Source organism: Corythoichthys intestinalis, chromosome 1 (assembly GCF_030265065.1).
Source record: "Corythoichthys intestinalis isolate RoL2023-P3 chromosome 1, ASM3026506v1, whole genome shotgun sequence".
NCBI classification, from domain to species: Eukaryota; Metazoa; Chordata; class Actinopteri; order Syngnathiformes; family Syngnathidae; genus Corythoichthys; species Corythoichthys intestinalis.
This window is the reverse complement of record NC_080395.1, coordinates 69,267,297-69,292,594: the sequence shown is the minus strand read 5'-3', so window position 1 is coordinate 69,292,594 and position 25,298 is coordinate 69,267,297. Positions and strand designations below refer to the sequence as shown.

General features: G+C 39.9%; 1 protein-coding gene and 1 long non-coding RNA gene across 3 annotated transcripts in view; one reads left to right on the top strand and one right to left on the bottom strand.

Moving 5' to 3' along the window:
• LOC130916917 (cysteine--tRNA ligase, cytoplasmic-like) overlaps positions 1 to 25,298 on the top strand; it is an 82,120-nt gene that overhangs the window by 16,170 nt on the left and 40,652 nt on the right. For both annotated transcript variants that reach the window (XM_057837959.1, XM_057837958.1), the window contains 3 exons: positions 8,660 to 8,751; positions 15,937 to 16,025; positions 16,110 to 16,206. In XM_057837959.1, the coding sequence (XP_057693942.1) occupies positions 8,660 to 8,751; positions 15,937 to 16,025; positions 16,110 to 16,206 (278 nt within the window). The remainder of the gene's footprint in view (positions 1 to 8,659; positions 8,752 to 15,936; positions 16,026 to 16,109; positions 16,207 to 25,298) is intronic.
• LOC130916943 (uncharacterized) lies at positions 937 to 2,369 on the bottom strand. The gene is made up of 3 exons (XR_009063390.1): positions 2,273 to 2,369; positions 2,096 to 2,169; positions 937 to 2,004 (listed from the first exon to the last, which is right to left on the bottom strand). It is a non-coding gene; the product is annotated as an uncharacterized LOC130916943 (long non-coding RNA).

The following is a 25,298-nucleotide window of genomic DNA, read 5'->3' as shown; positions in this document are numbered from 1 at the left end:
TAGGATGAACATTCAACCAAAAAAATTTAGAATAAATAGTCTTATATTTGACAATTCAACATAAACAACAGGTATAGCCATAGGCGTTTTTTGCCTTTATACATGCTCTAGTCAAAACAGGTTATATACAGCAGACCAAACAGTGAAGAACAGTGAAAAAATATATACCATCTAACACAAAAAGTGTTTAGAGGCCATCTCTTTATGAGTTTAGGTATTGCGGCCCATCACCTGATGAAAACTATGTACACAATCAAGCTTCTTGAACACACATTTATATACACAAATTGAGAAGACTGATTGTGGGGAAAAAAAAAATATATATATATATAACATTGGGAAAAAAAAGTATTTTCAAAAATATTTACAATAAACAAGTTAAATTTTTGTCAGGCTTGCCACTCGGAAAAGCAGTTTCGTCCTGGAATTAGACACAGGGCTACATCACACAGCTCACACTTCCATGGGGTGTCGGTCCTCTTTCCACCCTTCCATTTTCATTTCACTTTACTTTCATTGTCACTATAAATGTACATGAAAAAAAGTCAGTATTTATGAAAATAATAAAGTATAAAATAAAAATATATACAGCAATAAATAATAATGGAAATCTATATGTATGACAATAGAAAGAATACCATAGCTGAATATGTGCTACATCCCTAATCTTCATATAGAAAGAACAACACCACAAATTATAAATTCCTGCCTGGGATACCCACAGTGCACGTACGACTTTGATCTGATATGCACATTTTATTATTATATACTCAAACACACACTTATATTGCATCAAAATTAACTTTGTCTTGCAATATCAAAAGAAACTTTCAAAAGAAACTTTTGCAGCATAAAAAAAAAAGAGTGAGTTGGTTTACCTCTGCTCGTCGATGGCGTCACCCACGTGTTCAAATCCGTCACTATCTTCACTCGAGGACTCTTCCGAAGAAGACGATGATGACGAATTTGGACCATCCTCTTCCTCAAGTTGATCAAAAAGCACAACTGCTTGCGCTAAATTTAGTTTTCCGTTCATTCTCAAAGTCACACAAAGTCGCTCGCTGGACCCAAACGGCCGTCGCTCGTCACCTCGCTCCTTCCTCTCGTTCGGTAGAACCTCGCACGGCAGTTATATTTAAAAAAAAAAAAAAAAAAAACGCATTTTGTGCTTCCACTGTGACTTCGAAAGGGTTCGTTTGATTTGTGTTTTTTTCATGGAGCTTCCGTTTTGAAAAAGGACAAGAAATGATGGAAATATAGACATAAACAAATGATCCATGCAGCGTTTTAATGTTTTTTTGAGAGGACAATAAAACTATAAAACTTAAATGACAATATCTCACGTTCTAGTTGGTCGATTGACTTCAAATAATAACGAGAGTAAACCGCAACTTCCGCACTTTAAAACGAGACCAACCAAAGGCATGTGGGTGACGTAATTAAAACGTGAGGGCGCTTCAAAGACGACGTGCGCTGAGGACGCGCCGGCGCGTCCTTCGACTCTCAAGGGTTAAACAAAGAAAAATAAGGTGCCTATCAGCCAGTGACGAATCACGTACTCTTTGGTTCAATAGAACTATTTGTGTACTGCTACAGTAAATGCAATTTTGCTGACCGTACTGAACACTCGATTAGCAATTCTTATGCAAAAACAACAAGCGTGTCTGCTTTTGTGGGAAGGATACGTGCTCTTTCTGGGCTTATTGTATCTCCAGCTGTGGAGAACACCCTTTCAGATGGAGTGGAGGATGCTTGCACGCACAAGAAGCCTTCAGTTAGTGCTGACCGCAACGGCAGTCTCTCTCTTTAGTTCCACCACCAAAGGATGGCGTCATCTTTGCTAGGAATGGAGGGCAGACTTTTATATAACTGGATCTCCTGATCCACTCTCTGGGCCAAGGAAAGACTGGGGTTGTCTTCTTCGCATGTCAGGAGCTCATGGTCCTCTTCGAACTGTTCCTCCAAGGCTGTCCTTTTCTGCTTTGCTGCTGGTTGTAGCATCTCCTAAAATTTAGCATACAATAATAATAAAAAATAAATCTGTGAAAAAGCTATTATTATCCTTGTAATGATCATCATAGTAAGCTGAACGTACATAGTCATCTTCCTCCTGTTCACCCTCCTCTTCTCTCCATCTACACACTCCTCTTGAGTCTGTCTTTGGCCTGGCTGCTTTATAGAAATGTCACAAATTAAAAAAGAAAGCTCAAAGAACAAAGCCAACTTAAAGATCCCACTTGCCACTTTACAAGTCTCTGAAAATTTGGCATACCTCATCTACATCTGTGTTTACTGTGATGGCAGCCCCCCCTAATCCGGTCCCAGATTTCAGCCTTATCAACTTTGGTCTTAAACCTGGGGTCTAAAATGGTGGCCTCCTCCAGGAATCCCTGGATATCTGGATCCTTAAATGTAAAAAAGTAGATGAATAACATGACAAACAATTACTACTGTCTCTATAGCTCTGTTTTATTGAGATTAATCATCATAAATTTTACCTGATAACCTTTGGAGAGATCTTTCATGATGTTCTCTTTGACATTCCTTGTGAAGGCAGAGTAATTTTCCTGCACAGTGTAGTGTTTGTTGTTTTTGCAGCATTGGCAAAATCTCACCACAGGTGGCACTTTTGTAATGCATGCGCATAAACTGCATGAACTCCTTCGCCCTTCTCAAATCTTGATTGCCCATTTTAGCCAATCTGAAACACCAAGAAAAGCTAAACATACATTATTTTGTTTATATTTTAAATATATTGGAAACCACAAATTTCACAATTTCCAGATAGCATTTAATTATGGCCCAAAAATGACTTAGTAAGCTTATAGGATATATAAACTGAGGCTCAATGAGAGTATAATTATAGAACTTAAAATCAAATTGTTATTTTTTTCAATATCACTCACTTCTCCTTCTCCATTGGTTTTCTTAGCCGTGGATCTATAGATGCAGCTTGTATTGCAGGAAACTGCTCGCAGAACCTCTCCATCATAAGATATAGAGAATTCCATCTTGTCTTTACATCCAAAAGGAGCATGTGTTTAGCATGTGTTTGGGCAGCTCTGGAATATATACAAACACAAATACTTAAACAGCATTCTTTATCTTGGTTCAATAATTCTATGCTGCCAGTAATCTACAGACTGTATTTCTCTTACTGAGCAGGTCTTGCTTCTCCTTAAGGACAACTTTTGCCATATGGGATCTCTTCATCCACACAATGACAGAGCGGATTCTTGCTGCCCGGTTGGAAATCTGAGCACAGCTGTAAACCTTCTGAGCTCCAAGATTAAGGATGTGCGCAAAACAAGGGAATTTGATGATTTGTAGCTTCCTCACCGCTACATCCATATTCCCTGCATTGTCTACAGTGGCTGCCACAATCTTCGCTCTGACACCATACTCTACCAAAATCTCATCAATCTCTTCTGCTACGACTGTCCCTGTCTGTGCCTGGTACACTGCTTTGGTGCTGAGGACTTTTTGTTGAGCCCGACCATTCCTGATGTAGTGTAGTGTTACTGTGAGGTAATGATCCTGGCTAAAACTGGTCCATCCATCAGCAGTGATGGCAGCCTTTGTGACATGTTTTAGCTCAGAAATCAAGTTTTCCTTTTTAACTGCATACCAAGCAGGAATCGGTTGGTTATACTGTCTCTGTTTGGGGGTTTTTATTTAGGGTTGAGTACCTTTGCCATCTCCCTAGGAAATATGAGAATGACAGTGAAACATCTGGTTAGGGTTAACAATTAGAGTTTCTCTTTGATTTTTATTGTTTTTAATTCAGGCAGGCAGGAGGACTAGTTTGACAATGAAAAGTGGGGTAGTTTTACATAAAACATTAAGTAGCCTAGTCACAAAATAGTCTAGCAGAAAAAGACCCACCACAAATTAATAGTAGGCCTAATGTAGTGGCCTGCAGGGTTTTTTTTTTTTTTCGTTTACCCAACGTTTCTGCATAAAACAGTCCCATCTGAGAAGCACAGCCAAGCCTGAACAAATTCCATCTACCGAAAGTCAGGGGCATCAACTGTAGAAAAGGGATGTAACCCTTTAACGACAGACTGAGTCACTGCTCGGTGACATTGATCTATCCTCTCTTGTGACATTCTATTTTTTCCTGCCTCGATGAACTTGTGCTACCAGCCTCGGAACAAGTCGGGCTCTGTCTATCATCATCGTGGCAATCTAAGTGTAAAATACACAACGAGGCATAGCATTTGCTTAATGTTACATGTCGATGTGAAGCAAAGGGCATCTTGTGTGCACTGTTAGTTATGGAACTATGTACCTGGAGTATCCATTGTGCTGCCGCTGTCTCCGCTACTTGAGCCACTTTGTTTCCGCAATGAGTCGAAAACACGGCACTCGGTGATGCGGATACCGTGCTGTGTTTGCAAATGTTTTATCATTTTACTGGTGTTCCTACCCTTCGATGATATCAACACATTGCAAATATTGCTAGTTGCCCTTTCATTTTCACCCTCTTTCCGGGTAAAGTGTAGCCAAACTTTGGAGCGAGTGGTTCTTGGCGCCATGTTTGTTTGAGGCGTCTGGACAACAAGATACGTCACGTGATGACTCATCACGTGACGTATCTTACACGTCCCACGCGTATTGATGACGCAATTCGCGTCTTTCAGAATCGTTAAAGGGATCGTTGAGGCTTTTTCATTGTGATGTCAAGGCCTCGAAACACTTGGAACCGCTTCTGAATTGGAATCGGATTTCGATTCCCATCCCTCCTCAGCACAAACCTTTAAAGAGCATACGACAGGAGAAAAAAAAGTCTCAATTATTATGTGAATTAGAATCATATTTTGAGACGATTCGACTATATACAACAATTTAGCAAAGTGCAGATGACGAGAAATGCCGGTTAGCTACGCCTACCATTATAGGGCTCTAGCGTCCCCAACAGGTGGATGACGTCAGCGGGTGACTGGGCTCATCGGTTTTACTATTCAGCTTATTGAGGGGGAATTATTCACAACGAGGAAAACGCGACGAAGAGAGCCGCAAAATGTAATTGTTTCAGTCTCTCTACTCCAATATTTTTACAGGATATTCTTTTTATCCAAGTATTTTCCCCAATTGCTAAATAAATGGCATGGTCATGACAAATAACAGTCTTGTGCTAAATGGAATATGAAATAATAAAAATGCACTTATTCAGGACGACATGGCAAAATTACTGCATAATGGTCAAAACTGTCGACTTCACCTTTACTGTTGCACCTCCCGAACAATATTTTATGACACCTAAATCGGACATATGTCATTTCCCTTCCCTGGCTTCGGAGAATGTAAACAAACCAAGGGGCGTGACAGCTAGCCGAAATGCTAACCCGAACCGAGTGATGTTTCAAAGTCTTCGAAGCGGAAAATCACACGTAACTAGCCCGGATTATTTGACATGACGACTGGATTGTCGATTGTCTTTATGGATCGGCAAACCGCCCGGCGGAGAACAATTTACAGTTCGTTCCCCAGAGGAGGGCGGCTGCAGTTGTTGTGCAGCTAATGTGCATGAGGAGAGCTTTTTATATGCCTATCAATGATCAAACGTAAGTAGTCCTTTATCTAAAGAAAGTTTGTAGTGTTTACTTTGTAATCTCTGTATCCGTATTTGACATAATACAAAACAAGATGTTTACTCACTTCCTCGTAAGTCCAATGGTCCCACAGTAGTAGGGCTTGTTTTGGCAGATATCCACGGTGAATGGGAACGTTTTGATACTCCAAAACGGCGCACACACCTCTCCCTCATAAAGCAAGATTTTTCTGCAGCCGTTTGGCTGGCGTGATGTGAAAAATAAACGTATTAATTCGCAAAATCAGCTGAATCCTTAGTCCTCATACACAACAGTACCGCTGTTTAGTGAAGAGGACGCCTTCACCGGTACATTTCACAGCGCCCTCCTCCTCAATGCAAGACCGAAACCGGAAGTCACTCATTTTCCTGGCGCGGGATTAAAAAAACTAAATAAATATAGCGATCACTTCCACACACATCCAAGCGGTCCATATCATTCAGGAGCATAAAATACCGCGTGTATTATGAAATAAACATGCTTTTTCGTGTCACATGCACTTTAAAGGCTAAAGCAACGTTGCATTTTGCCAAGATAAGACAAATCTTGCTATGTGTGTCTCAAAACAGGCAGTGGGGAGACTGGAGAGGACATTAGTGGGTGAGTTAGGGGCGCACAGCACGTCATATGAGTGACACAACCAGAAATTGCTACGATGCAGGCGAACTACACATAAAATGTCACACATTGTGAACATTTGACAGAAACTCTGACACATTTTCGTCTCATTCTTTTCTCATCAGACAAAAATTCGCATTCGTGTCATTATGTTTTAGTCTCCAAAGACACGTTTTTAACTCGTCATCGTCATGAAAAAATGGCTCGTCGACAAAATATTTTTGTTGTAGTCATCGTTGATGAAAACAACACTGCTAGCAACAGTCTTTCTTTCCTTCTAGGCTGTCATTCCAAATCAGTAACTGTGTTAATAATTGAAGCATGGACACTATATAATTCTCTCCCTTTTCTATTGGCCCATGGAAATGAACTGTGCATTCACGCGCCCTTAAAGACGCATTCATGAATGTGAATGTTTTTTTTAGTGTTTTGACACATTTTGATTTAATGAAAGTTTATTTTTATATTTTCACCCCAAACCAAATAACAACTAAATTGAAGGTCATCATTTTCCTCCCTAAATCTACAGTGGGGAGAACAAGTATTTGATACACTGTTGATTTTGCTGGTTTTCCCGCTTGCAAGCCATGTAGAGGTCTGTAATTTGTATCATAAGTTCTCTTCAACTGTGAGGGACGGAATCTAATAGAAAAATCCAGAAAATCACATTGTATAATTTTTAAACAATAAATTTGTATTCAACTGCATGAAATAAATATTTGATACGTTACCAACTAGTAAATATTTCGGCTCTTAGTTCTTTTTTTAAGAACCCCTCCTGTTCTCCACTCATTACCGGAAGTAACTGCACCTGTTTGAACTTGTTACCCTGTATAAAAGACACTTGTTCACATGCTCAAACAAACAAACTCCAACCTCTCCACAATGGCCAAGACAAAAGAGCTGTGTAAGGACATCAGGGATAAAATAATAGACCTGCACAAGGCTCGGATGGACTACAGGAAAATAAGCAAGCAGCTTGGTGAGAAGGTAACAACTGTTGGAGCGAATATTAGAAAATGGAAGAAGTTCAAGTTGACGGTCAATCTGCCTCATTCTGGGGCTTCATGCAAGTTCTCACCTCGTGGGGCATCACTGATCATGAGGAAGGTGAGGGATCAGCCCAGAACTACACGGCAGGACCTGGTCAATGACCTGAAGAGAGCTGGAACCACAGTCTCGAAGAAAACCATTGGAATTACATTACGCCGTCATGGATTAAAATCCAACAGCCCACGCAAGGTCCCGCTGCTGAAGCCAGTGCATGTCCAAACACGTCTGAAGTTTGCCACTGACCATCTGGATGATCCAGGGGAGCAATGGGAGAAGGTCATGTGGTCGGATGAGACCAAAATTGAACTTTTTGGTCTAAACTCGGCTCGTCATGTTTGGATGAAAAAGAAGGATGAGTACAACCCCAAGAACACCATCCCAACCGTGAAACATGGAGGAGGTAACATCACTTTTTGGGGCTGCTTCTCTGCCAAGGGTACAGGACGACTGGCACCGTATTGAGGGGAGAATGGATGGGGCTATGGATCGCCAGATCTTGGCTGACAGCCTCCTTCCTTCAGTGAGAGCCCTGAAGATGGGTCGTGGCTGGGTCTTCCAGCATGACAACAACCCAAAGCACACAGCCAAGGCAACTAAAGAGTGGCTCCGTAAGAAGCATCTTAAGATCCTGGAGTGGCCTAGCCAGTCACCAGATCTGAACCTCGATAGAAAATCTATGGAGGGAGTTGAAAGTCGGTGTTGCCCGGCAGCAGCCCCGAAACCTGAAGGCTCTGGAGAAGTTCTGCATGGAGGAGTGGGCCAAAATCCCTGCTGCAGTGTGTGCAAACCTTGTCAAGGACTACAGGAAACGTTTGGTATCTGTAATAGCAAACAAAGGTTTCTGTACCAAATATTAAGTTCGATTTTTGTGATGTATCAAATACCTCTTCCTTTCTTCCTTTCATGCAATTAAATGCAAATTTATTATTTAAAAATCATACAACGTGATTTTCTGTTTTTTTGTATTAGATTCCGTCCCTCACAGTTGAAGAGAACTTGTGATACAAATTACAGACCTCTACATGCTTTGCAAGTGGGAAAACCAGCAAAATCGGCAGTGTATCAAATACTTGTTCTCCCCACTGTATCGCGTTTTGTGACGCGAATCTGCCCTTGTGTGACACACTCAAGGGCAGTCGCATATTTAAAGGGTTTCAGTTCTGTCAATTTGTATGAATAAACCTTCAAGTGATTTTCTCCAAGGAGGCTGAAATTTATAGGTATTTAAATTCTGGCACAAGACCATGTAATGGCAGGTTAGACTGATGGAGTGGTCATCATCAGTCACCAGTTGGAGAGATTATGAAAAATGAAGAATTTTATGTAGCATGTTATGTTATGTTATGTAAACTAATTGTTTGCCCTGTTTAATACTCTTGACAATTTGATTGCAGGTAAAGGAAAGAGGGTACAGCCTAAATGGTCTCCGCCATCTGGAACAGATGTTCCCCAACTTCGACTCTACAATAGTCTGACTAGAGCAAAGGTATGGAAGCTGTTTAAAATGAAATAAAATAACAAAACCAACACAATGAAATTGGCAAAAAAAATATTAAGAGTGAAACAATCATCAAGCCAGTGATGGTGCACACAGGGTATTTTAAAATGTCTGAGGGTCAGTCATTGTCAGATATTATGGACCTATGGTCAGCATAAACGGGTTTTCAGGGGGGGCAGGGGGCCAGCCCCCTGGTGGCCGACAAGTGTCATTGCATGTAATTAGGCCTGTCGAGATAAATTTTAGTGGGCGATAAATTATCTCATAAATTATTGCGATATGCGATATTATTGCGCCCACCCCCCCCAAAAAAAATTTTTTTGAGCATTTATTTATTTATTGTCATAATCATTGGTATCATTGAGATTTGCAAGATGTGATATGAGCAACCCGAAAAAAACGAAGAAAAGACAAGGGCTGACGAGCATATGCTTATCAAGTCCCATCCCCTTTTAATCGATTTACAGTAACACAGTGAGAATAAAGTATATATTAATAGATCAAGTACACCCATTTAAACGCAATAAATGTTTACTTTTAAATTAAAAAATACCTTTTAAGAAATCACAACTAAAAACAATAGACCATGCCTCTTACAAGTAAAAGACAACAATATTAATACCGCACAGAAACACATAATAAATGTCTTTTTTCAAGAAAAAAATTGCACTTAATAATTGAAGCATTTAGGCACATAGGTATAAAGTTGCAGTAACATTAATTGCATTTCAACAACATTAGAGAAAAATAGACTTATTAAGTAGCAGTAACAAAAATTTGGCTCCCAAAGGTATCAAATATCATTTAACAGAGGTAAAACGGTCTCATTTCTTCAGCAATGTAGCGGACTTCACTTTCCGTGAGGGAACGCTATTTTGCGCGGTGTCGTCTGTATTTCTCACATCAAGCGAATACCTCTAATTGTCAATTAACTTGACGAGGAGGCTCCGCTTGTTGCGATGCAGTTTTCTTACTAAGCAGTAAAAACTGGAGAGGATGACAGTGTTTCAAATGAGCATGTAGATTTATTCTGTTGGCCATCTTTGTTGAAACAACCTCCAGAAACATTTTGCAGACTGGTTCATCCTCTTCCTCATTCCGCTCGCTCATTGTTGTGCGCCGACAGTGCACTCGGCCCTGCGTCCATCCATTATATGACGGTCACTCAAACTCAAATGTATAAAACGAACATACCCAGAAATTAATAAAACAGCGTGGCACAAGGAAGCTGAACTTTAAAAAGCGCTGTCAAGCACGTCTGCCACACATCTGCCTCAAGCGCGTGTGTCACGCGCGCGCACGTGCACGTGAGGCGATAAATTGCAGCAGGAAAATTACCGTCTTCATTTTTATATACCGCGCGATAAATGGAATTATTGCATATTGCGACAGGCTTACATGTAATTGACTTTCCTATATAGTATATGATTTTAAAATTGAGACTTTTCCAGTAAAATATTGTCTATAAAAGTTGTAAAGCAATTAAACAACAAAAATGAATGAAAAGAACAAAAGATATTTTTATAATGGGCCAAAATATTTTTCGAACAGATCATGTGACTACACCGTAGACCAGGGGTCCCCAAACTATGGGCCGCGGGCCGGATACGGCACGTCTCCACATTTGGTCCGGCCCCCTGAACAATATACTGTATATACAGTGGGGAGAACAAGTATTTGATACACTGCCAATGAGAAAACCCATTGGCAGTGTATCAAATACTTGTTCTCCCCACTGTATACATACATACACACATACATACATACATATAATACTGTATATTTTTGTTTTCAATATTGTTATTTAATTCCTGGCTTTTTTCTGTGAAGAACCCAGAGAGGGTTATTTGGTTATTATCTATTTAACTAATAGTGTTATTATTATATTATATTATATTATATTATTATTGTTTTTATTTTATTACTTTTGTTCCGTGAAGAATCCAGAAGGGTTATTTGATTTTGGCTTTCTGAAAAACAATAATTTTTTATATTTAGGCACTCCTGCAATCGTCACACCTTGTCTGTTACAAACTGACCCCGGTTCCTCATCAGACAAGGGAAAAGTTATGTGGCCCTCACAGGAAAATGTTTGGGGAACCCTGCCTTGGACGGTCATTTGCTTTGCTTAGCCAAAACCACCCGAGGTCCAAAGAGGCAAGATGGATACACGTACATTTTTTCAATCCTAAGCTTTCAAAAGTGACAACAACTACTGAGCAATAACCAAAGATTTAAAATGTGGACCATGAAACTGTAGAGAGCACCGTCAAATGGTGAGCGGAGTTTTAATTTGCCCCACTAAAGATCCTAATTGTATAACAGAGCCACCAACGGTGTCATGCCAATATAAAAATTGTGTCCCCTGGCCGCGGGAGCACACGCACACACACATTAGTTATGAGTTACGTTGACTTAAACAATTAATTGAAGCCAGAAAAGAACCACAGTTATATATTTTGGACATCGACGTTTATTAAACTGGAGACACTCCATACAGGACTTGAATTACAGTAATAACAGTTATAGGTCATCCTACAAGTAAAACAGTGAAATATTGCCTCTTTTATGTTCTGTACGTATGTTGCGTTATATGACAGAAAATATATATATATTTTTTTGATGTGTCATGTTTTAAAACCTCGTAGATAACTACATCACCAAAACACACAAATCAGTGCAGCGCAGTGGCTCCGCCCAGGGGATACAATTTTTGACTGGGGTAACTACATTGGCACAACACCTGTGGCCGTACCATATTCAATGGATGACAATCTTGGCGAAAAGTATAGCCTAAGCAGCCTGATTTGGAATCCCCCTCAAGAATGATGTGAAACAAAAAAACGCTCATTTTCAACTTATTACAATAAATATTCTTGTAAGTTAATTTTATTGCTGACACTGCATTTCCGAGTCATCAACATGTTGTGTCCCCAAAAAAAGTCAAACTCCGCCTTGGATGTTCAGCTTCTGAGTTTGCACTGCCACAGTAGGCACTAGACCTGGTTTTTAGAAATGTTTTTTTTTTAATGAGAGCGGGTTGCAGTAGGTGTTGCACCGATACCATTTTTTGGCCCCGATACCTGGCTGTGTAGTATCGGCCGATACCGATACCACTCCGTTTGAAATATATATATTTATATATTTATATTTACACTGTGTATATATATATATATATGAAGAGCTACACACTTGGATGTGAAATCGTTTCTATCATGGCTTTGTCAGGCTGCTGCTTACCTTTGTGAAACAATAAAAAGACTAATACAAAGTGAATCCAGGAGAACTTTTTATTGCATAACTTGTGTGGGTGACAATAGCTGATTAAACCTTTGGCTCTCAAAAGGCCAAAATAGTGCTAAATTCATGAAATTAAAATATGTATTATACAAGCCCAAAGGTAGGAAAATAAAAATACATTGATAATAATAATAATCTCTGAATGAGCTGAGTAAACTTTTTTAAACCCCCTGAGTTTTTGCTCTAAAGGGCAAATAGTGCAACTTTCATGAAAATATAACTAATAATAACTCACCACAGCATCTTGTCTCTATCAGCCTCCCTCTCTGTGCACCAGCAGCAACATAACTCAACTCCATCTTTATAGCAGCGCACGAGTGAGACTCTCTCAAACACCTACACCAATGTTCCCTCTAATTTTTCATGTGTCTGAACAGACACACAAGCTCCCTGAGCACTCTAGACCACCGTGAGCAACATCAGATGTTTACACTGTGGCCGCACACCAGTATCACACCTGTTCAAAACCTTAGATCATAGCAATTTACTTGGCTTATTAAAAGAATGAAATTACAGCAGCAATTTTCATTACTTTTAATATAATTGATTTGGCCCACTTAAAATGAAAAAGACCATTGTTCATGAGATGTGTACTATCTTATATGTGGGAGGCCTGCTTTTACCATCGGAAGAGTCCTACTTTGGCTTCGGTAAGGTCCAGTTGTGGCATGGGTGAGTTAATAAATAAAACATAATGAACAACCACAATGTGAGTACAACATATCAAACTCCCACATTAAAACTGTTCGGAAAATAAGGACACTCAAGATTCATATTCACCGTGTCGAGCCTAAAGTCTAAAATTAGATAATACTGTTGCGCTTGCAAAGATTGGCAACGGAATGTTGCTTCAGTAAATCAGCACAGGAGTCACGCTCACTTTTCACCACCATTGGGAGCGTCGCGTTGGTGTATTGAACGCAAGTGTGTGCAAGCAGTGCACGACTGCACATGCGCGCAGCTTAGAGGGAACATTGACCTACACACCCCTATACACAATTTAGCCGCTTAGCTTACTTTGGTTACTTCTACACCACTTTTAAAATAGGTTTCAAATTACTGCGGTATTTCTTTCAGGAAAAGACAAGAAAAGTACCTTTAACTTTAGGGTTGCTCCAGTTGAGCAGCACACTCTCAGTTGCTCCTGCTGTAGCTTGGCCAGTGTGGGATCCCTTGAATTGATTCGCATGAAGAACTATGCTTTCCAGTGAGCTGTCAAGCGAAGCAGGGAAAGTTGGGAGACTTGGCTGCTCCAGATGTCGGTTCAAAATCATCTTCAAAGTTTTTTATCTGGTTGGAGGTACAGAAACTGGCCGATTTAACTCCACCTCTCAAAACTTTCAGGCCACAAATCTTGCGTGCAGCCATTGTACTCAATGGAGTTTCCATGCTGAAATAATACCAGACCGCCGACATTTTCTTCTCCTAGTTTGTTTTTCCTCCAAATGAGAAAGCTGCCCTGGCATTGTTAAGAGCAGCTGTTGGCCTGCTCTCATTGGTCTGGAGCAGGCCAATGGCGATAGCTGCTTGGCATGTAAAGTAATCACGTGTGATCACACAACAACAGAGTGTAGTGAGTGTCAGGAGAAAGAAGTTTGCGGTCAAGTGTTATATTACTGGACTAGTAAGTGGTATCGGCACCCTATTTGTTGGTATACACCGATACCACCATTTTAGTGCCGGATCGGCCCCCCTGCCGATACTGGTATCTGTTCATCATTAGTTGCAGTATGCAATGGAGCTGTATGTCCATTAGGGGTGTAACGTTACACAAAAATCTCGGTTCGGTACGTACCTCGGTTTGAGGTCACGGTTCGGTTCATTTTCGGTACAGTAAAAAAAAAAAAAAAAAAAAAAAGCAAAATATAAATGTGCTAGTTGTTTATTACACACTTTTGTTCTTTCAACAATAGGAACATTAGCCTATACAAAGCTAGAATTCTGCTCAAAAAGTAGCGGGTATTAAAAGATAATCCAACAACAATTTGCCTTTCCGACCACGCGTATTCGTCAGCTTTCTTTCTGAAAGAAAGAAGAAAAAAGAAGTCCTGTGCTAAAAAAGAAAAACAATCCCAATGACAAAGATTTTAACATGTATTTTACAAATGAAATGCCTCAATGAATTATTTTTTTCCCTTATGAACGGTTTTCAAAAGCTTTATTGGTGGGTTTTATCAAGTTAAAGCGCCACGCAGAAATTAATTAATTTAATTGTGTAAGCAGGATGTGTGTATTATTCTTATTATTTAATTACAGGTGTTTTAGCTCATTTCAATTTATTTTATTTAAATGGGCCATTATTTATTTTATTATATGTTTATATTTTACAAATGTGATGTAGTATTCATTTATATTGTATATTTTATGTTGTATAACTTTAGTTCCTATGTGAATATTAGTTCCTACTTGTTTTGTTGTGGTAAGAAGGTTTTGTATTGAACACGGGGCCGTGTTGGTTATTATTATAGCAGAGAAGACAGCAGTAAATCAACAAAGACAAGTCAACTGTGCCCCGATCTACCACTCAAGAGATCTGATGGACTCAGAAAGTAGGTTACGATTGCATATTAGTTTGAAAATCGACCGGATCCACCGTATTATTACACGAGTGACTTCCGGTCCGATCCTAGCTAGTAGTATTGACGCAGGAGGGCCGCGTCTCACATCAAAAAATAAACGTTCTTTTCGCGTGCGTCGCGTTGAGCCGCTTCCGAAACGCATCTACACGCTGCCGCACTGTGACTGGTGTGCATCGGCTGATTCTAACGCCTGCATTCTTGCGGCGGCTATGTTGTCGCGCCGTTGACGTTTCTGGACTGTCCTACCGTGTTGGTCCTCATTATAGTAGAGAAAACGGAGTAAATATAATCTACACAAAGAAACTGTAACCCGATCGACTCACAGCCTCGAAAAGTAAGGGTTATATTACGTCAGAAACTTGTTCGGTATGTGTCCGTTCCGAACCGACTACCACGTACCGAAACTGTTCAATACTATTACATGTACCGTTACACCCTTAATGTCCATGGTATCAAACTTTAGAGACAAGACCATTATTACAATTTATTATATTATTACAATTATTACATGTACCGTTACACCCTTAATGTCCATGGTATCAAACTTTAGAGACAAGACCATTATTACAATTTAGGCCTTCACAGCGTCCCGAGTCGAGGTCAGCAGAGCCTGTTTTTCACGATACACAGAGTTGAAAGCACTGGGGAAAGCACTGCTTTCCCTTTTCCGCAGGGACCACCAAGGCTGCAAGACCTGTTTGCTGTGGGTAAACCAACCAGTGTCATAAAAAGCCTCAAGCAATTTAGATCCCAAGGCAGGCTTCCAGCGTGTCCTATTGAATTAAAATCTGTGTAATTAAGGTTCTCAATTGTCTTAAATGTACTATAAAATCAATGTAAGCATTAAATTTCTGGACAGTAGATTTAATGCTGATGATAATGCACTATGAACCACCCTAAAACACACTCACATTCACCTCATAATGGTGAATTGAAACGGAATAGATTTTATATTTTAGGAGTTAGATTTTTTTGTGAGGTTGGCTGTGAAGTTTCCAAATTTCTGGCTTTAGATTCCGTTCTAAGTGGTCTTAAAAAGAAATTCAAAAGCCTTTAATTAAACTTGTTAAAACTTGCGAGAACCCTCCAATGGCCATCGAGACTCTAAAACAACTCACATAATGTAATGGTTACTCAGTTTCCCAAAAGGTTTCAAGTGAGATTTGTGCATGGGTCATTTTAATGAAAAAGACCTGTTGGGACTATTATTGCCAGAACAATAAGACCTGTTGTTGATCGACTCAAATATCTCCATCCCATTATAAATATTTAACCTCACTGTTTGAATTTTTAGGAGCTCTTTGTACCTCAAAATGGAAACAAGGTCACGTGGTACAGCTGTGGGCCAACAGTGTATGACGCGTCTCACATGGGACATGCCAGGTAAGCGGCACACACTCAACTGTCGGGATACCTTACAAATCAACTTCCTTAATACTGAATTTTTGAATGCTTATTTTTTTCTAGATCATACATCTCTTTTGATATTCTGCGAAGGATACTAAAGGATTACTTCAAGTATGATGTTTATTACTGCATGAACATCACAGACATAGATGACAAAGTAAGAACGCTATAATTTGGTCGTCAAACTTTCTGATTTAGTGTGTGCTGGCCAGGGCAAGAACGAGTTTCATTTTTTTAAGGAATCTGTCAACGAGTAGCATCATAATCGAAGGAGATATGATATCGATGCAAAATAATACTTTGTTCCTATTTATGCAACTGGGCGTCGCAATGGCCACAGGAACTAATCGCCCACTCTGCACAGAAGCCAGTGACATCCCCTAGCGGGCATGAAAATCTCTCACCTTTCGGCGAAATTCGCCATTTTGAAGTAAAAAAGGATGACCTACGTGAATCGTGTAGATCCGAGAAGAAAATTTTTAATGGGGGGGGGGGGTGTAGGCATGTGCCGGTTACCTTCACGTAGGGCTGGGCGATATGGCCTTAAACATGTATCACGATAAATTGAGCAGATCTATCTCGATAACGATAAATTCGCCCAAGCGGACTGTTATATAATTTGAAAATCTGAATCAATGCATGAAATACAGATTAACTATTTCTTGTTGATTTATTTACCAGCATTCAATTTGATATACTGTATTTAACAATTGTACATGCAGTCTAAACATTAAATTTATAAAAATTAGGGCTGTCAAAATTATCGCGTTAACTGGCGTTAATTAATTTTTTAATTAATCACGTTAAAATATTTGACGCAATTAACGCACTTGCCCAGCTCAGACATATTTAAATGTCACTAAAGTCAAAGGCCCACCTGTTAATTGTGTTTTGCGGAGTTTTGCTGCCCTCTGCTGGCGTTTGGGTGCGACTGATTTAATAGTGTAAGTAATTATTGCCATCAACAACGGCGGGCTACTAGTTTATTTTTTGATGGAAAATTTAACAAATTTTATTAAAACGAAAACATTATGAGGGGTTTTAATATAAAATTTCTATAACTGATTTAGAACTGATTTATTGTTATAATAAACAAATACAGTCCTTATGTACCGCATGTTGAAAATATATATCCATCTTGCGTCTTATCTTTCCATTCCAACAATAATTTAGAGAATAATATGGCATATTATATAGGTGGTTTGAATTGCGATTAATTACGATTAATTAATTTTTAAGCTGTAATTAACTCGATTAAAAATTTTAATCGTTTGACAGCCCTAATAAAAATGTATTGTAAGCAATAAGAATTCAAGTATGAACATTTATAACAGCGTGTATGACTTGAACAATGTACATTGTCAAAATCAATATGCCTGTGCAAACATGTAATTGTAACACAAATGACTTGCAGCTTGAACAGTACACTTCAAAAAGACAACTTATTGTTAATGGCTGCTGTGATATAAGTATTAAATACAAGTGTTTACTTTATGGTTTAAGGGTCCCCCCCCCCCCCCCCCCCCCCCCCCCGTGCATTTTTTCATAAATGCACGCACAATAAAAATAGCTGGGGCCATTTCTCGGTCATTATAAGTTTCGCCGTTGGATTGTACTTTATGCAGAATTCTTTACCATCACAAAAGCTATCAGAGGAATCACACACACAGACAGATACAAAATAACGCCACATAGTAATTGCTAGATGCAGTCCGTGCCCAATCCACTCATTAAGTTCAGCCGTTTCGACAAGGTTAGAGCCTCTATCCGACTCCATAACGTTCATTTGTAGCGTTAGCCGCTAGCTAGCGTTAGCCTGGCTACCAGTAGAAAGCACTGAAAGCACCATCTCCGGAAATCGTGAGAACAAAGGAGGACAGCGGGTGAAAGCCCGTCTGGATGCCACCAAGAGTCGACTAAATGTCGGTTGAAAGTTTGGTGAACCTCCCTTAAGCCACACTCCATCACGTTTTGCTTGTAGCGTTAGCTGCTAGCGTTAGCTTACCGGGCTTTTGTTTGATTGGCTTCCCGATGATCACGTGACTCCCTACGTAAGCACATTCACTGCTTTCTTAAAGGGGAATGAACATATACGAACAACACAGAATCAAAGCGGGATGAAAAGACTATTTTCTTGTTTTATTAATTTACCGAATTTACCGACATGGTCAAAATTACGTCGGTCATCGTTAAGAATTTCGGTGACGGTAAATTTTCGGTTTACCGCCCTGCTCTACCTTCACGGTTAACCATACTAAGAAAACATCGCGGTTACAAAACCACTAAAATTTTCCGTCATACAGTAGTACGTATTCGATATTTTTAATGTGTCAAAAATGCAGCCAGAAGTGGCTTGGCGCGGCAGCGCTTACCCCTTCCCCTGTTTGATGCTGCACGTGTCAGTCACGCTATTCCAACAACCCCAAAAACAAACATTCCAAACACAAGGCGTACTTTTCTTCAATTTATTGATCTGTCAAATCGTGGTAACTGAAATATACCAATTGAATACATTTAAAATGTTGTACAATCGGATTTTTCCACGTGTGAGTAACTTCAACAGTTTAGCTTCATGAAAAACTTTGCCAAATACAAAACACACATTTTCTTTTCAAATTCAATACACAAAGTTACTAAAAACTTACAAAGACGAATGATAGGCAAGGCTTAGCTAGGAGAGCAACTTCATTGAGGTTAATCACAGCCGCTGAGAGGAAAACAAGTTTGAATGCAGGGGGGAAAAAAAGAGAGTGTCAAAGATCGCTAATTGCGACAGATGATCTTGTCCTAAGCCAGTACTTCTCAAATAGTGGGGCGCGCCCCTCTGGGGGGGCGCAGAGCGATGCCAGGGGGGGCGCATGTGACCTCGGGGAACATGTTTTTTGTTTTTTGCCGTACTGGAATAAAGTGTACTTGCACATCCACTCAGTAGGTGGCAGTGGCGCTCTCATTTTCAGAGTGCGCGCAGTATTTTTGAACTAAGGAAGAGCACTCAGCACACACAGACAACAGATATGAAGAGCAGTGTGCCACCGCCGTTTTCGAAAGCCGTTTTCCGACCGGACTCACTCACGCAGCGACCCACTGTCTTGTCCGGTTCTCACGTCGCCGCCCGAGAAGTGCCATTTTCGGCTTGGGATCGTCACGACGACCGCCCTCACCTACGGTTCTACCTCGGCCGCCGTGAATGCGCTTTTTTCGTGGCGTTTGCCTTTTAGCTTTGACTTTTAATACAGTGGGTGATGCTGAAAGACCACTGTTTACTGTGTCTAAAAATAATTATAGCAGACAGCCAGAAGCCAAATCAATTAAGACGCCACTTAAAGACATTAGACCCCAATCTCATTGTTAAGCCGCTTGATTTTTTCAGTGAAAACGTGCCGAATATTGCCAACAATCGTCCTGCTTTGTCAGTGTTATATTAGTAAGCCAGTGAGCATAGTTAGCATGCTAATTGCAAAATAACTCCACACCATTGCAAAGGAGGTAAATACTGTGTGCAGCAAAAATAAAAACTGTCCTGTCCAAGGACACTTTTTTTTCTTCTTTTATTCAGATTTGTTTTTTCGGTCAAATTTTTTGGCACATTGTCCTCATGAGTGAATGTTTCTAATCAATTTTAATTTGTTATTATTTACTGATTTTATTACATTTTATTTTTCTGTATCAAATGGTCAAAAATGTACCTTGAGTGTATTTTTTAGTTTGGATGTGAATTTTTTTTTTTTTTAATTCAGGCAAATTGATGCACGTCAAGTCTTCTCTGTTACAAACAAAACAATGTTAATAAAGTTATACTTTATTATAAGTTGATCTATGTTACTTTTTTTCTTTATTAGAAAAAAAGGACACAATGTTAGGCACATGCGTATTTATAATAGTAATTTTGTAGACAAATGATACTATTTACGGTGGCGGCAGAGAGTTTGGGGGGGCGCGAAACATTTACGTCTTCCTTGGGGGGGCGTGACAGAAAATAATTGAGAAGCACTGTCCTAAGCACAAATTCACGTTCGCTGGACGAGGGGAGGTCTCACTCCTAATTTTTTTTTTTTAGATGAATGCATTTGTCAGCATATTGAATTTGGTGAATAATGGTTTCAATCGTTTTCATATTTTGTGGTATGACAAAGTTCCTGCCGTTCGTTGCAGCTTGCGTTGAACACTGCCAGAGCTAGCCAAATCTCCGGTGAAAAAATAGCTCCCGTTAAGTTAACGTCAAGCTTGGGTATTTAACAGTAATATAAAAGCAGTGTTGTCAGTAACGCGTTATGTGAGTAATGCGTAACTGTAATCTGATTACTTTCTTTCAGCAAAGAGCAATCTAATGCGTTCATTTTTCTAAATCAGTAATTTGATTAAAGTTAATTTCCTTGATGCCTGTGCGTTACTATTTTGTTATTGCCCCATAATGCATGTAGAATGAAGAAAACTGTAGTCATGGGAGTGACATCACATGTCACATTTTCTAATCTGGGATGGGGAAAAAAAACAGGTCACGTGTATTACCATGATGCGTGAGCCATGAGCGCTGGGAGTTTGCGGCCGAAACAACATAGCTTTGCTACGTTGCCAGGAAATAGGCAGGAGATATACTACAAACGGCTGCATTTGCACACTGGAAACACAGCCATTACGTTTTTGTGAATTTTTGTCCAGTAAAGATGACAAAAATATCTCAGTGCGCTGCGAACTTTGCGCTGGCTCAAAAAGACGACCGCTAAAAGCATCCAATTCCAGCACCACTTGGAATTACAGCACAACAGGTAACTTTTTGATACTGCTCATGCTCAATCGTCTGTTCAAGCTCAGTAGTTGTTGAAGGTTTTGAAAGTTTATGTTTAAATAAATTCTAAATATCCATCTTGCCTCCTCAGCTGTAGTTTTGGCTAAGCAAAGCAAACAGCTGTCTCTAAGGTGCTATAGTCACATGATCTGTTCGAAAAATAATTTGGACCCATTATGAAATGCTTTGAAGGATTCTTGTTCATTTAATTCATTTTTGTTTGTTTTAGTGCTCTAAAACTTTTATAGACAACATATTAATGGCCATATTCAATGGTCTTTTTTTTAAAGGGGAAGTTCAGAATTTTTTACATTAGGCTTAATCTTTGAGTTAGCCGGGCTTTAATTAGTCGTTGGAGTTGATTTGAACAAATTCTGTGCAGTTTGCCAGTTATTTGTTAGTTTCAGGGCTCCTGGGTGGCTAAGCTAGCGCTAGTCAATGGTGGTTGAAATCAACTCCTTCAACTAATTAAACCCCCGCTAACTCGAATATTAAGCCTTATGTGAAAAATTGAAATGGTCAAATTTGCCTCATGGAGGACGTTTCGCCGACGTAGGACATTTTGGCAGAACGCCGGAACATATTTCCTCCACACCCTTCTCACCTTTTTAACCCCTGACCCATTTTCATGCCTGCCCTAGGTTTCTATTCCTTCTAAATCGCACTGAAAATAATTTTCCAGGTTTACACGGCACAAGGACTAAACTGTCAGTCCAACAACATGCGCATGTACGTTTTGTACAGCACATATGTATCGGCAGGGGTTGACAATGTATATGGCCTGGACGTACTTTTTAAACTATCTGGGCCACTAAAATGCTCCAACCACTGACCCGGTGGGGCCAGAAAAAAGTGTGTATTGTGCCAATTAACGAAAAAAAAATTCATTTATTCCTAGTGGTTCCTTGCCAGTCGCGCGGGAATAGGATGTTGCGGGTGCTGCAGCACCCCCTGGTGTTCGGGTGGAAAAAAAGTTTGGTTGATTTGACTTTGTTTTGTTAAAAATAATAAATGAAACATTAAAACAATATTATATTTAAACTTGGGGGTTGAAATATATATAATGAAAAAGGTTGTTTTTTGTTACTAACTTGGTCAACATCTGACACCTTGCATACTACATTGGATAAGGCGCCATTGGAACGGAAAAGTTAACTGTTAACAGAGGAGGCTGAAACATTTGTCAAAAATGAATTTTCACAAAAACAGCGAAATCTTCTGAAATTCAATTCGCGGTCGAAAAAAAAGATGATGATAAGATGATCCTCAGCACCCCCTTACGGTGGCCGAGACGTGTCAGACGAAATGCAAAGTCCAAACATGAACCCCAATTGCAAACGCTTTGAACAAGTAATAAAGCACAAATGCAAGCTAACACAGCACGGCTCCCACTTGCCAAAGCACGACTGCAAGTTGGCAAAAGCACGAACCCCAATTGCCATAAAACGAATGCAAAAGAAAAACGCACAAATGCAAACTGCCACAACACGAACCCCAATTGGCACAACACGAATGAAAATAGCTCGCAACACGACTTCAAATGGCTCGTGAGACGAATGCAAAAAGCCACAGCACAACTGCAAAAAGCCACACCACGACGGCAAGAGGACAATCCGGAAGTAAAAAAAAAAAAAGGATGGCACTTTGTATATTGCTATATGTAGTACCTGACAAAAGTCTTGTCGCTTGCATACACATGGACCTGAAGTGTCCCTCTAACATATTTGTAATCAATATTTTCTTACAAGAAATGGATGATTTTAATCCCAAAAGGTTTTGGAATAACATTTCGGTGCCAAACAAACCTGTTGAAAAGTGTTTGGATTTTGGTAAAGCCCATTGAGTCAATTTTCGCAAAGACCTCAGTCTTGTCGCCTTGTCAAATGATGCACACAGTCCCAGATTAGAGCTTCACCTGTTACCAATAATAGATCAATTAACTCTAAGGTGTGTATAAAAAGAACCCCAGTGCACTAGGCCGCCACATCAACTACAACCTGACCTCTGACAAGATGCCTAAGAGTCCTCCTGAGACCAAAGTGTTAATTATCAAGAGCCTGAAGACCGAGATCCACTGCAGATGTGGCAGACACCTTCAATGGGTCTCAGCGTCAGGTCCAGAGGATAAAAAAAAGATAAGAACAGACTGGAGACGTTTTTGACAAGCCCAGGTAAGGGCAGACGCCGCAAGACAACTGCTCGGGAGGACCCGGTTGTTGGCTGGAAAATCCAAAGCCAGCCCTTTTTCCACTGCAGCAGAACTCCACGAGACCTGGTCACCTGAAGTCCCTGTGTCAACCAGAACAGTCTGTCAAATACTGTCTAGAAATGGCCTCCATGGTCAAATCAGTTCCTAGAAACCAACATTAAACAAAAGACAATTAAAAAACGGTGTGGCATTTGCCAAGACCCACACAGCCTGTCAAAAGGATGGATGCTGGAAAAGTGGCAAAAATTGATTTTTTTTTAGATGACTCTTCCATTGAATAACACCACAGTTGCCGCAAATATTGCAGGAGACCTACTGGAGCCCGCATGGATCAGAGATTCACTTAGAAAACACTGAAGTGTGGTGGTGGCAAAATCATGGTCTGGGGTTACATCCAGTATGGGGGAGAGATCTGCAGTGTGGAAGGCAACATAAATAGTCTGAAATATCAACAAATCTTAGCTGCCTCTTACATTCCTAACCATAAAAAGGGACAAATTCTGCTGCAGGATGGTGCTCCATCGCATACTTCAATCTCTACCTCAAAGTTCCTCAAGGCAAAGAAGATCAAGATCCTCCAGGACCGGCCAGCCCAGTCACCAGACATGAACATCATTGAGCATGTCTGGGGTAGGATGAAAGAGGAAGCATGGAAGACGAAACCCAAGAATGTTGATGAACTCTGGGAGGCATGCAAGACTGCTTTCTTTGATGTTCCTGATGACTTCATCAATAAATTGTATGAATCCTTGCCGAATCGCATGAATGCAGTCCTTCAAGCCCATGGAAGTCATACATATTATTAAATTTGGATCTCAAAGCACCATTACTTAATTCGCTTATGTTATGCAACATATTTTTGTATTTGAAGTACATTTTTTGTTCAATTTTCACACTACTTTTTGTAGGCGACAAAACTTTTGTCTTGCCAAAATTTGACCTTTATGTCTTCATTAAATTATAAGGGTGTAATGGTACATGTATTCGTATTGAACCGTTTTGGTACTTGGTGCTTGGTTCAGAACAGGCGCGTACCGAACGAGTTTCTGACGTAATGTAACCCTTACTTTTCGAGGCTGTGAGTCGATTGGGTTACAGTTTCTTTGTGTAGATTATATTTATTCCGTCCTCTCTGTCAATGGCACGACATCGTGGGTGAGAACGCAGTGAAACGTGGCCGTTAAAGTCAATCAGCCAATGCACACCAGTCGCAGTGCAGTGCAGCCGCGTGTTAAGGCCGAGTTATACTTCCGCGTCAGACCTGCGCTGTCAAGGAAGACCCGATTTACGACCCTGCGCCGTAGCTTGAGTACGCGTCCCGGAAGCGGCTCAATGCGATGCATGCGAAAAGAACGGCAGAGTTTATTATTTGACGCGAGACGCGGCCATCCTGCGTCAATACTACTAGCTAGCAGACCGGGCAGACCGGAAGTCACTCATGTAAAAATACGGTGGATCCGGTCGATTTTCAAACTAATATGTAATCGTAACCCACTTTTTGAGTCCAACAGATCACTTGAGTGGTAGATCGAGGCACAGTTGACTTGTCTTAGTTGATTTACAGTTGTCTTCTCTGCTATAATAATAACCAACACGGCCCTGTGTTTAAAACCCTCCTACCACAACAAAACAAGTAGGAACTAATATTCACATAGGAACTATAGTTATACAACATAAAATATACAATATAAATGAATACTACATCACATTTGTAAAATACAAACACATAATAAAATAAATAATAGCCCATTTAAATTAAATAAATTGAAATGAGCTAAAACACCTGTAATTAAATAATAAAAATAATACACAGATCCTGCTTACACAATTAAATTTATTCATTTCTGTGTGACGCTTTAACTTGAGAAAATCCACCAATAAAGCTTTTGAAAACCGTTCATAAGGGGGAAAAAAATTCATTGAGGCATTTCATTTGTAAAATACATGTTAAAATATTTGTCATTGGGATTGCTTTTCTCTTTAGCTCAGGACTTCTTTTTTCTTCTTTCTTTCAGAAAGAAAGCTGACCAATACGTGGGGTCTGAAAGGCAAATTGTTGTTGGATTATTATCTTTAAATACCCGCTACTTTTTGAGCACAATTCTAGCTTTTTATAGGCTACTGTTCCTATTGTTGAAAGCACAAAAGTGTGTAATAAACAACTAGCACATTTATATTTTGCATTTTGTTTTCTTACTGTACCGAAAATGAACCGAACCGTGACCTCAAAACCGAGGTATGTACCGAACCGAGA